Genomic DNA, 13,436 nt, shown 5'->3' with positions numbered 1-13,436 from the left:
GGAGGCTACTAGTGGTGTCAGATCTCCGTGGGGCTGGAATTACAAGTGGTTGTGTGCTGCCTAACATGGATGCTGCGAACTTTATTCAGGTTTTCTATAAGAACAGTGCATGTTCTTGGCCGCTGAGCCTCCCATCTCTTCAGCCTCTTATGTCGTTTTATTTTGTATTCTTTTAAGGCAGGGTCTCATGTAGCCCAGGCTGGCCTCAAACTTACAGATCCTCCTGCCTCTGCTTGCAAGTGCTGGGACCAAGCCCTCAAAGGAGTAGCGTTTCTCCTCTTGACAGGCAGGCCTACCTCTTTAGAGGCTGTGCCCTCAAGCTGAACCACGCCCACAGACCGCCTCTGGGACCCTCTCCCCACGGCACACAAAACGTGGGAAACCATCTCCTTCCTTAGCTCGCTTACCAGTTAACTCTGTCTGCAAAGTCCCTGGAGCCTAGCTCCCCGCCACACGCAGCCCTGTCCCAAAGCCCAAAGTCTCGCCCAGGGATCCTTGATTCTTTTTCTCGTCCTTCTGCCTCCACGAGCTACGGTCCAGTCCTCGACGGCGCACCGAACCCGATCCTTGGGTTGCCCCATCCACAGAATCCGGTCCCTTTATGTCCCCGCCGAGCACCCCACACCCCCAACCTCCTCCTCTAACTTTATGGCCTCTCGGCGACGCGGTTCTGACCCACTCCCAAGCGGTCCGCAGAGCATCCTTAGGTTACCCAGCAGCTTCTCCTCGGTCTCTCCCGGGGCCCCGCCCCCGTTAGCACCGCCCCCGACAGCCTGTCCTCCGAAGCTCCGCCCCCCCGAGGCCCGGGGTAGGGTGGCCGCTGGCTCAGCAGCCCTGCCGCCCTCTGCCCTGGGCGCTGGGTCGGAGCCGGCCGGGTACTGTGGGACCGGGCGAGCGCAGCGGACTGGGACTTCGAGGCGAAGATGGCGTCAGGCAGGCGCGCTCCGCGCACCGGGCTGCTGGAACTGCGCGCCGGGGCGGGCTCCGGGGCAGGAGGCGAGCGGTGGCAGCGGGTGTTGCTCACTCTGGCGGAGGACGCGCTGACCGTGAGCCCCGCCGACGGCGAGCCCGGCCCGGAGCCCGAGCCCGCGCAGTTCAACGGCGCCGCTGAGCCAGGCACGGCGCCCCCGCAGCTGTCAGAGGCGCTGCTGCTCCAGCGGCGCCGCGTGACGGTGCGCAAGGCCGACGCCGGCGGGCTGGGCATCAGCATCAAGGGTAGGTGCGGGGCACTGAGGGCGTGAGGTCGTGGTGTCTGGGCTGCTGCGAAGCGCTCAGGGTCACGGGGCCTGGCAGAGCACGGAGATTAGATAGCCAAACGCCTTCTTTCTGTCTGAGGTGGAGCAGAGATTGAGGGGAGGAAGGAACGGAGTGAGGGAGGAGGAGCACCAAGGTCGGAAGGGGCTTGGGGAGTTGGAGGTCTTACAGGGGTCTCTGAAGACACAAGTATGGAAGTGTCTGGGCACACCAAGGACATGGGTTCGTAGTTCCGTGTTGAAGCAAAATGGTAGCTATGGGTATCAGGGCATGAGGATCCCCAGGAAGGCAGACGGGCGAAAGGAGATAGGGGCCTGGGACACTACTTAGGAAAAGGAGGAAATCCTGAGACACAACCCAGGTGCACAGGTGAAGGCCTGGAGTCTAGGAGCTCAGTGTGGATGAAGTCACAGGCATGGTCCCAGAGAAGGGGCCAGTAACAACCTAGACATCTTGGGCTCCAGAAGGTTGTACGCCTAGGCTGGGAGTCGCGATGGCTGGGTTTGAGTCTCCTCATCTGCCCATTTGTACCATGGACAAGGGGGGAGAGGGTGAACCCAGAGTTGCCATTCATTCCTGATAGTTCTTGGTCTCCAAGACTGACAGCTGTTTGACAGGGTCTCATGTATCCCAGGCTGGCCTCATAGTCACTATGTAGCAAAGGATAACACTGAAGTAATCCCAGAGTGCTGGGATTACTGGTATGTGCTGCTAAAATAGGTTTATGTTGTGCTGAGGATCAAGAGATTTATACATGGTAGGCAAGCACTTTACCAGCTACTTCCCCAGCTCAGGTAGGCTGCAACTGGAGTTCTGAATCTCTGTGTGAACTTGGACAAGTCACTTCCTATCTCTGAATCTGTTTTGGTAACTATATGATGATGATGTTTCTGAGAGCAGGGCTTGCCAACATGTGGTGAGAGGAAAAGAGGCCAGGAGGGACTCTCGAAAACAACTAAACGTGGTGCTTAAAATCCATGTGCATTCCCAGCTGCTGGGTTCACCATTCCTGCCCATCTGCCTATCGGTTTCAGCCCTCAACAGACTGTCAGCCTTTTTTTTTTTTTTTTAATTGAATGTGTCCATATATTCCGTGGCCTCCTGGGAGCTGGCTGTGTTCATTGATACCTTGTCTAGACTTTGGCCCAGGTTAGGAAGTGGGCATGGTGGTGAATGCCACTGTGTGCTAGGAGATGTTGTGTCCGTTATACTTTGCCCATGGTCTATTCCACCTTGACCATCAGTGGTGAAAGGCGTCGGGTTTAATCTCCATTTCACAGGTGAAGAAACTGAGACTCAAAAGGGAGAAATGATTTTCCCAGGGTCAGTCAGTGAACAGCAGAACCAGCATTTAAATCTTAACTATAGAGCCTCCATTGCCCGAAAGACAGCCCAGGGAGTAAGTTCTTTCTAGGGAAGGGTAAATTCCTGGGCAGTTAACCCCAAGAGTCTAAAGAAGGAACAGGAAAACACGGAGTGGGCACCAGCTTTAATCCCAAACTCTAGTATAGGCTAGGGAAACACAGCAATAAAAAAAAAAAATACACTCAGTGTGTTAGAGCAGGAAGGAACCTAGAGTTCCTGTAGAGTTCCACTTTTCAGACAGACAGACTGACTCTCAGAGGAGCAGGGTCTTGTCAAAGTACAGAGATACTACCCAGATCTGCACTTCCAGGTGATTGGAAGGGTATTTTCATGGGACTTTACGGAAAGTAGCAGTTTCATCCAGTTCCTCCTGGATCGAAGCCTGGGCTCCTGTTGCCATGGTAACTTCCCTTCTGGGGTCCAGCTGAGTCCAAGGCAGCTGGGAATGGTCATAGCTTCAAATGGAATGGAAGTCCTTACTTTTAGGTGAGGAGGCTAGATATAAATAGAAACACCTTCCTCTACAAGGCCTCAAGCCTTGTGCCGTGCCACTAGCAACTGTGGGGCTTGGGTGGGGGTTGGGAGAGGTGTTCTATCCAGGCTCAGATGTCACTGACTTATGTAACCTTGAAACAATGACCTCTTGCTCTGTGCCACTGGTCTCTCATCCTCAGTACTTTGAGGATGGGCCAGGAATGTGATATCTGAGGGTCTGACTTGAGTCTACATAGGGTTGAGCACTGATTTTTCTTTTTTGGATACTGTTTTGCTATGTAGCCCATACTGTCCTGAAACTTCATATGTGGAACAGGTTGGTCTTGAATTTGCAGTAATCCTTTATCCTCTGCCACCTCGGTGCTGGGATTACAAATATGTACCACCATGCCCAGCCCCGATGACTATTTATTTTTAAAAAGACATTTGTTCTGGGCGTGGTGACACATGCCTTTAATCTTAGCACTCCAGAGGCAGAGGCAGGTGGATCTCTCTTGAGTTTCAGACTAGCCTGTTAGACAGTGAGTTCCAGGCCAGTCAGGGCTGCATAGAGTGAGACCCTTTCTCAAACAATCAAAACCACAAACAAAGGACAAACAAGCAAAGGACATTTGAGGGCTGGTGAGATGGCTCAGAAGCAGTGGTTCTCAACCTTCCTAATGCTTTGACCTTTTAACGCAGTTCCTCATGTTGTGGTGACCTCCAACTGTAAAATGATTTTCGTTGCTACTTTGTAACTGTAAATTTGCTACTGTTATGAATCATGATGTAAATATCTGATGTGACCCCTGTGAAAGGGTCATTTGACCCCCAAAGGGGTTGCGAGCCACAGATTGAGAATCACTGGCTCAGAGGGTAAAGGTGACTGCTGTCAAGACTGATGACTGGACTGATTTCCAGGACCCAGATGGTGGAAGGAGAGAACCAACTCCTGCAAGTTGTCCTCTGACCCCCACAAATAGCACATGTGTATTTGTATACATGCATACAGACACAAAGTAAATACGTATCAAATTCTTTAAAATGGCATTTGAGATTTGGAAACAACAAAGTAGTCCAGTAAAATGTATTATTTTCTTGTATCAGAGATAAATTTCAGATATACTTTTGAAATGTCTAGAACTTAAGGCCTTCCTTTCCAGTGTGAATTTTGGTTAGTAAAGCCTATTTAATTAGTTTATTTATTTTTGAGATGGTCTTATTTATCTATCCCAGTCTGGCCTCAAGCTCCCTCCCTACAAAGCTGAGGATGATCGAACCCCTGGTCTCCCCCCACCCCTGCCCCCTTCCCCACCTCTTCCCAAGTGCTGGGATAAAAGGCATTCTGTACCACACCCAGCTCTGGATTCTAAAACTTGATGATTGTAGAAGAGGTCCTTCAGGTCATGGCAACCACTACTTTTCCCTGAACTCCAGATTGGGGGTTATCAGTAGATTTTCATACTGTGGGAAGTTGCTTACAATCTAAAACATTGAAAAAAAAATCAGTAAAGCAGTGAACTAACAAGACATTTAAACAAGAGGTCCAGGAGCCAAACTATAGCATTATGGTTTAGAAAATACATTATTCGCCTGTCTTGCTGTATCTCTGGGTGGCTGTGCACTCAAGGCAATCTATTCCTGCCTGAGCCTCCTGAATGCTGGGATTATAGCTGCACGTCACCAAGCCCGGCTGTGTGTCAGACTTCTCAGTTTTCTCCCTGTATTTCTCATCATTTGCCCATTTCCCTTTTCCCAGCAGAGAGTCAGAAGCAATGTCACCTTGGTAAGTTCCCCATGTGTTAAAACACCTGCCTCAGTTTCCTCTTCCTTCTGTGCCTGTGCAGGGGGCCGGGAGAACAAGATGCCTATTCTCATTTCCAAGATCTTCAAGGGACTGGCAGCAGACCAGACAGAGGCCCTCTTTGTTGGGGATGCCATCCTGTCTGTGAATGGTGAAGATCTGTCCTCTGCCACCCATGATGAAGCGGTACAGGCCCTCAAGAAGACAGGCAAGGAGGTGGTGCTGGAGGGTGAGTACCAGGGTACGGATCCCAGAGGGCTGGGAAGGGCTGTTTTTAACTTCTTTCCTGCTTCCTCCAGGCCTCCAGTGGCTCCAGCCTGGCCTTGAGGGATGGGATGTGGGCATGAAAATAGAATTAGGACCCACCTGGGGTCATCTTGGGCTGCCGGAAGGAGAGAAGCACAGAGCTAAGTAGGTCTGGTTTGTATTTCTTGTCTCTCATTCGCTAGTAGTGTGGTCTGGGGCAAATTGCCTCATTTCTAAGAACCTTAATTTCCTCTTAAATGAGACCGTAGCTCCTGGCTCCCTGGGCTGTGAACAGGATTTGTCACCCATTGAGTGGCTCAGGGCAGGGGAAGAGTGGGGACTGGGAAAGGACAACTGGATTCTTTGCTGAAGCGCTGCTGGAGCTTTTAATTCCAGGCTCTTTTATCGTCCCGAGGCCCTCAAGTCCTGAGATTTGTCCACTATGTAGTGACCCACCCATCACATCCAGTGAGGACCAGAGAAGTGTCTTGAGGAGAACCTTACTTGGGTGGCTCCCTCCACAAGTCGTCCATGTGTGGTCTTGGAGACACTCACTTTCCCTGGGTCTCAGTCTCTCCATTGTTGAATAGCTCTGTGATGTGGTTATTTGTTATCTGCCTTTTGACACTCTCAGGAGGTTTCTGCTTTGCTCAGCCCTTTCCTCAAACTCCACTCTGTCAGCTCCAAACGCCTGTGGGGGCCTGAAGAATGTATCTTTGGCTTCTTGCCCAGAATAGGAACCCAGAGATGGTGGGGGCTGATGCACAATGCCATGGCTAGCAGAGCTGCTGAGCTCAGTCCCAGACCCAAATCCTGCCAAGTTTCCCCAAAGGGTCTCCAAGACGCCACAGAAGTAAAGAGGCTTTGGGACCCTGGGTGACCTTTGCCACTTTGAAACATTTATTTTTATCTTATGTGAATGGGTGCTTTGCCTGCCTGTATGTTTGTGCACTATGTATGTGGATAGTACCTTGGTTCTCAATGATCCACTCTTTACCACTGAGCTATTGCTCCAGAGCCTCACCTTTGCCATTCTTGTGGCCCAAGACCTTAACTCCCACTTAATTTTATTTTATTTGATATTTTAGGCATATCTATAACTAGTATTGATACATTTTATTTATTTCATTGTACATAGTAGTTTTGTTTCTCAGTCTAAAATGTTAGTCCTTAAAAGCTTAAGTATACCAATTAGTTACATGTATAATATAATCAAGGCCAGGTCGGAGGCAGTGAATCCTGGTACTCTACTCCCAGCACTTAGGAAGCAGAGGCAGGAAGACTTTGTGAGTTCAAGGCCAGTCTTGTATACATAGGGAGTTACAGGTCAGCTGAGCTACATAATGAAAATCTGTCTCAAGGGAAAAAAAAAAGTTGGGATGGAGAGATGGTTCAGGAGTTAAGAACACTTACTCCTCTTCTAGAGGATTGAGTTTGGTTCCTAGCACCCATGTGGTGGTTCACAACCACCTGAAACTCCAGTTCCAGGGGATCCAACACCCTCTCCTGACCTCTGGGGGCACCAGGCATGCATGTGGGGCACATATCTACATACAGGCAAAATACATTTTTTTTTTTTTAAAAATGAGGCTGGAGAGATGGCTCAGAGGTTGAGAGCACTGGCTGCTCTTCCAGAGGTCCTGAGTTCAATTAATAGCAACCACATGGTGGCTCACAACCATCTGTAATGAGATCTGGTGCCTTCTTCTGACCTACAGGGATACATGCAGACAGAACACTGTATACATAATAAATAAATAAATCTAAAAAAAATGAATAAACCTAATAAAAAGAAAAAAAATCACATTACCAGGGCCTTGGCCTGCCAGGCACCATTCCTCCAGTGAGATATATCCCTAGCCCCTATCAATCATACTGTAACAGCACAATCAACAAATAGGATCATACATGTTATGGGTATGAGAGAGACTTTCTGCTTCAGACATCTTATTATTTTGATGTTTATAGCCAGTGATGTGATTTAAAGTAATTGACATTAATTGAAACGTCACATTTTATTGTATTTTTTAAAGGAGGTAGGATTTATATTAAGCTTATGGTTTGAAGGGGTAAAGTAAAAAACAAAATGGCAGGAAGATATGACTGGGTTTATGGCAGTGGCAACATGCACCTGGGACTGCTCACATCAAGATGGATCACATTACAGGTGATGTAAAAGCTTCTTTAGTCTCTGCTGTTTGAAGCTTTTTGTTTGTTTGCTCATTTTGAGACAGGGTCTGTTTAGCTCCAACTGTCCTGGAACTTGATATGTAGAGTAGGTTGGCTTTGAACTCACAGAAATCTGCCTGCTCCTTGCTTCCAAGTGCTGGGATTAAAGACATATACCACTGCACCTGGATTGCTGTTTGAAACCTTAGTCTATAGATGGGAAAATTTTTACTGGAGCTATGTTCCAAATCTCTACCCTCTCATCTTTAGGATGAGAACAATTTATCTGTAGCACATACATCATCCTGAGAAGGATGAATGATTTGATGGGAGGTGGAAGCAGGAGGATCAGAACTTCAAGGTCATCCTTGGCTAGGACAGCCTGGGTCTGGTAAGGGAAGGTAGGGAGGGAGCTAAGAGACAGCTCAGTGGTTGAGAGTATTTGTTGCTCTTTTGGAGGACCTGAGTTCAGTTCCCAGCCTCCAGGTCAGTGGTTCACAACTGCCTATAACTCTAGCTCCAGGGATCCAATGCCCTCTTCTGGCCTCCACAGACAACCTCACACATGTGGTACATACAGATAAAGACACACATACACACAGACACACATAGACACAGACACACATACACACACACAGACACACACACACACACACACACACACACACACTTCTTATTAAAAGAATAATAACTATTGGGTATAGTGGTACATATCTTTAATCCCAGTACTCAGAGGTAAAGGCAAATTCTATGAGTTTGAGGGAAAACCTGGTATACATAGTTCCAGATCAGCTAAGGCCTATATAGTGAGACTCTGTCTCAAAAACACAAACAAACAAAAGAATACTAACAAATAAGGTACTTGAACCATCTCCCCCAGCACCTTCATTTTATGTGTTGGTTATTTGATGTAGTTTCAAGTAGCCCAGGCTGACTTTGAACTTCTGATTCTCCTGCCTTCAAGTCTTGAATGTGGAGATTACAGGCTGTATCAGCATGCCTGAGTTCTTTGAAGAAATTGCATTTATTATTTTTAACTATGTGTCTGTCTGTATATGGGTTTGTGTATGTGAATGCAGGTGACCTTGGATGCCAGAGGTGTCAGATTTCCTAGAGCTGGAGTTGCCATCCCATGTGGGTGCTTGGAACTGAACTTGGGTCTTCTGGAAGAGCACTATGAGCTTTAAACTGCCAGAGCTTACTCCAGCCCCTCAAGTGCCCTGACTGACTGTTTTTTTTGAGACAGGGTCTTACTATGTAGACCACACTGGTCCTGAACTCACAGACATATTCCAGCTTCTGCCTCCCAGATTCTGGGATTAAATGATACATCATCATATCATCTGACTCTTTTTAAGCTTTTTGAAATAGAGTCTTGCCGTTTAGCTCAGGCTGGTCTTGAATTTACAGTCCTTCTGCCCTAGCCTCTAGACTAATAGGATTATATGTCTTTTGTTTTTTTTCCTCCTCTTTCTCCTTTTTTTTTTTTTTTTTTTTGAGACAGGGTTTCTCTGTGTAGCCTTGGCTGTCCTGGAACTCACTCTGTAGACCAGGCTGGCCTCGAACTCACAGAGATCCGCCTGCCTCTGTCTCCCAAGTGCTGGGATTTTAATCAAAGGTGTGTGCCACCACCACTGACCTACTAGGATTATATGTCTTAATCACTATGTTCTGCTTTCCAGTTTTTCTTACTTGAATCCTCATTTCCTCTCCCTCCCTCTCCCAGCTCCCTGTTGTGTTATGGTGGTGGAAGTGCCGGAGCTGAACTTAAGGCTCACATATTCTAGGCAGATTATCTACCACTGAGCTCTATTCCCAGCCCTGAGTCTCTTTTGACCTGGTCTCTTGGCCAACTGCGTCATGGAAAGGGGGAGTTTTCTTCAAGACAGCACCACAGGCTGATAGGGCGGGGGTGGGGGTGGGGGTGGGGGGCCGTGTTGGGTGAGGAACTGGGTTCAAGTCTGCACTGCAGGAGTAATTGGAAAAACCTGGAGGACAGAAGAATGCAGGGTTGCACTTATTCCTCGGGACTTTGAGGCATTTGTATGAGTTAGGCACTCAGTTTTCCCTGTTTGGAACCAGGGCTCTTAGGAGCTTGCCAGGGCCTAGGTTCCCTGAGAGCCCAGTCACTGGCCACATTGTTCTCAACTTCCCAGTTCCCCAACCTACCCCTAAGGCTACTTGGAAGAGCCAGGGAAGGCTGGCCTGTCATTTGGATGTGAACTTGACAAGGCAGCTTGGTGGATATAGAATCCCCGAGAATGTCCAGAAAGGACAGGTGCCATCAGTGAACTCTAGGTGTTTCTCACAGGCCTCCTTCCCTGGCCTGAGGTGAGGGCTCATCTGGACCTCAGCCACCCCAGCATGCCTCCTAGAACTTTTTTTCTGCTAAGTCAGGGGTCTGCACAAATCTTCTGAGCCGGTTTTCATCCACAGGGATATGCTTGTGACCAGAGCCTGGGTGTAAGCTGGCAGCCAATACGCCTCTGTCTGCTGCTTAGAGCGGCCCATTGTGTGTGCAGATCTCATGCCAGGACTGGCCTGGCCCCTTGGAGACCAGGCCAGGGAGAAGAGGGAGGGATACCTACAAGGAAATGCCCTTCTTTCTTTCATTCTTTTTCCAATTTGGCTGAACATACCGATAGTGACAGCAGTGAATCTGTCATACATTGAAAAAGAATACGAAGGCATGGAGGCCAGAGAGATGGCTCAACAGTTAGGAGCACTGGCTGCTCTCTCAGAGGACCTGAGTTCAATTCCCAGCAACAACATGGTGGCCACAACCGTCTGTAATGGGAGCCGATGTCCTCTTCTGTCATATAGGCATACATGCAAGTAGAGCACTCATAGACATAAAAACAAAATACCAAGGCCCAGTAAAAACTCATAAAGTAAGTCTAAATGCTTTATTCAAAGTGGGAAAGTTACATGCCATACAGAGATTATGGTTTTTGTTTTGTTTTGTTTTGTTTTGTTTTTTTTTTTGGTTTTTTGAGACAGGGTTTCTCTGTGTAGCTTTGCGCCTTTCCTGGGACTCACTTGGTAGCCCAGGCTGGCCTCGAACTCACAGAGATCCGCCTGGCTCTGCCTTCCGAGTGCTGGGATTAAAGGCGTGCGCCACCACCGCCCGGCTTTGTTTTGTTTTTGAGACAGGGTTTCTTTGTGAAGCCTTGGCTGTCCTGGAACTCACTCTGTAGACCAGGCTGGCCTCGAACTCATGGAGATCTGCCTGCTTCTGCCTCCCGAGTGCTGGGATCAAAGGTGTGTGTCACCACCGCCTGGCTGAGATTATGGTTTTTAAAGATATAAACAAAAAGATGGCCAGGATGGAACAAACCTATAATCTCAGGTACTCATGAGACTGAACAAGAGGATCTCTTGAGCCCAGGCATTCAGAGACATCTTGGGCAACACAGTGAGACCCTGTCTATTTTTTGGTTTTTCAAAACAGGTTTCTCTGTGTATCCCTGGCTGTCCTGGAACTCACAAAGATCCACCTGCCTCTTATACCTGCTGGGACTAAAGGCATGCACCACCTCCTCAGGCTTGTGTCTTTAAGGCAGAGGTAGGTGGATCTCTGAGTTCGAGGCCAGTCTGGTCTCTAGGACAGCCAGTTCCAGGACAGCCAGAGCTACACAAAGAAACCCTGTCTCGAACCCTCACCCTACCCCCAAAAGAAAGAAAGGAAAAAGAAGGGATGCTGTATTCGTGTGCTTCCTAAGTGCAATTCTTTTTGCTTATCAAAGAAACTTCCTTTTGCAGTGGTCAGGGGCTATTTTAGAGAGCCACAGCTGGTCAAGGTTCAGAGAATAAGTCACGTTGGTGTGTGCCCAGCCTCCAGTGGGACACCCATAACATAGCCCCTATGCCCCAGGCTAAAGGAAAATAGAGAAATGGGGTGGAAAGATTGTAGGAGCCAGAGGACCATGGGGATTGCTATGAGATAGAGTCTTCTGGACATGATAGGGATGTTGTAACCATGAACTCTCAATAATATGGTTGCCTGCACAAGAGCACAGCAAGCTGATATGCCAACATCGACAGGAGAAACGTTCAGAAGTCCTCACCCCCACTGAAGAGCTACAGGTAGTTAATGGCGACTGAAGGAGGGAGAGTCAGTTTTCTTTAGGGATGGTCCTCCTGATAGGGGACATTTGTGTAGAAATGTGTGTATTTGTGTATAGACAATAATAATTATAGAAAAGGACATGAATTTGAGAAGGGGATATATATATATATAGTGGAAGGGGACACGAGAAGACTTGGAGGGGTAGCACTGATATAAATACAGTGTACCCATGTATGAAATTCTCAAAGAAATATAGAGTTGATATGCTGCTGAAAAAACCCATTTTTTTTGAGACAGGATTTCTCTGTGTAGCTTTGGAGCTGTCCTAGAACTCACTCTGTAGACCAGGCTGGCCTTGAACTCACAGAGATCTGCTTGCCCCTGCCTCCCGAGTGCTGGGATTAAAGGTGTGTGCCACCACTGCCTGGCTTGTTTTGGTTTTTGAGACAGGGTTTCACTGTGTATCCCTGGCTGTCATGGAACTCAGTCTGTAGACCAGGCTGGCCTTGAACTCACAGAGATCTGTCTGCCTAAGGCATGTGCCACCACCGCCCAGCTGCTTCTGAAATTTTTAAGGATAGTGACTAGAAGAATTAAAAAAAAGCTAGGTTGCACTGGGGAGGCCTAAGTGATGAGAGTCCCTTTCCTACACAATAGAAATGTTTGCTCTCAGGTAGATCTCTTAAAACTTTGACTTACTTTACTAGAGAGTTTCCTACTTGAAATGCACACAGTCATCTTACTTATTAGTTTTTGCAAATAAAATGTAGAGAAATGTTAGAAATTAGAGTGGAAAGAACTGTTGAGATTGCTGGTGGTTAAGTGTGCTTACTGCTCGGAGAACCTGAGTTCCACTCCAAGTACCCACATGGAGTGCCTCACAGCTGCCTGTGAATCCAGCTCCAGGGGATCTGACACCCTCTTCTGGCCTTTATGAGTGCTAGCACACCGTGACATACATTCACACAGACAGACATAAATAAAAATAAATTTATCTTTTTTTTTTTTTTAAAGTAAGAAAACAAAAAGAAGAAAAAGTTAAAGGCTGGGCCTGGTGACACATGCTTTTAATCCTGAGCACTCAAAAGGCCAAGGCAGAAGAATTGCTGTGAGTTTCAGGCCAGCCTGGACTATAAGTAAGACTCTGAATCTAGCTGGGCAGTGGTGGCGCATGCCTTTGATCCCAGCACTCAGGAGGCAGAGGCAGGTGGATCTCTGTGAGTTCGAGGCCAGCCTGGTCTACAGAGTGAGTTCCAGGAAAGGCGCAAAGCTACGCAAAGAAACCCCGTCTCAAAAAACCAAAAAACCAAAACCAAAACACCAAACAAACAAACAAAAAACAACAAGAAAAGGAAAAATAAAAAAGACACAAGTATATATTAGCATGTAAATAAATGTTCATGATAAAAGCCTAGAATAACAGGAATTACTATTATTTTTTATATTATTTATATTATAATTTTTAATTATGTGTACATGCATGTGCCTTCAGAGGCTAGAAGAAGGGTGGCCCCCTCTTCTGTAGCTGTAGTTAACAGTGTGAGCCACCTGGTGTGGGCTCTGGAAACTGAACTGCAGCCATCTGCAAGAGCAGGAAGTTTTCCTAACCACTGAGCATCTCTCCAGCTCTGAGAATAAAGTTTCTTAAGTCCTGCAGAATCTAAGAAGATTTTCACTCCTATTGAACTGATTCTAACTGGTTACAGAGGCCACTATTGCCTCAGTCTTGGATGATACTCTTTGCCATGCTTCTCTCCTCCCCTCCCAAGATTAAGTAATAATGCATGTAGGCTAGATGGTGGTGGCAGCAAACATGTTTAATCCCAGGACTTGTGTGGGGTGGGGATGTGGGGGGGGTCTATAAAGGCAGGCAGATCTCTGAGTTTGAGGTTAGCCTAATCCACAGAGCAAGTTCTAGGACAGCCAGGACTATACAGAGAAACCTTGTCTCGAACCCTTCCGGTAACAAACAAGCAAACAGAATAATGTACGTAAAGCCGAGGCCAGCCCATTCATCAGGATGAGATAGTACATTTCAAGCATCTAGTATAGAAC

The 13,436-nt window shown here is 47.5% G+C and overlaps 1 protein-coding gene across 1 annotated transcript in view; it reads left to right on the top strand.

The window, feature by feature from the left end:
• Nucleotides 1-828: 828 nt before the first annotated feature.
• The window catches only part of Snta1 (syntrophin alpha 1), a 32,516-nt gene continuing 19,908 nt past the window's right edge, over nt 829-13,436 (top strand). Inside the window, exons 1-2 of the mRNA XM_059259701.1 lie at nt 829-1,215; nt 4,941-5,126. Coding sequence (XP_059115684.1) covers nt 924-1,215; nt 4,941-5,126 — 478 coding nt within the window. The 5' untranslated portion in view covers nt 829-923. The remainder of the gene's footprint in view (nt 1,216-4,940; nt 5,127-13,436) is intronic.

Source organism: Peromyscus eremicus, chromosome 4, assembly GCF_949786415.1.
Source record: "Peromyscus eremicus chromosome 4, PerEre_H2_v1, whole genome shotgun sequence".
Lineage (NCBI taxonomy): Eukaryota > Metazoa > Chordata > Mammalia > Rodentia > Cricetidae > Peromyscus > Peromyscus eremicus.
This window is presented reverse-complemented; position numbering and strand designations above follow the sequence as displayed.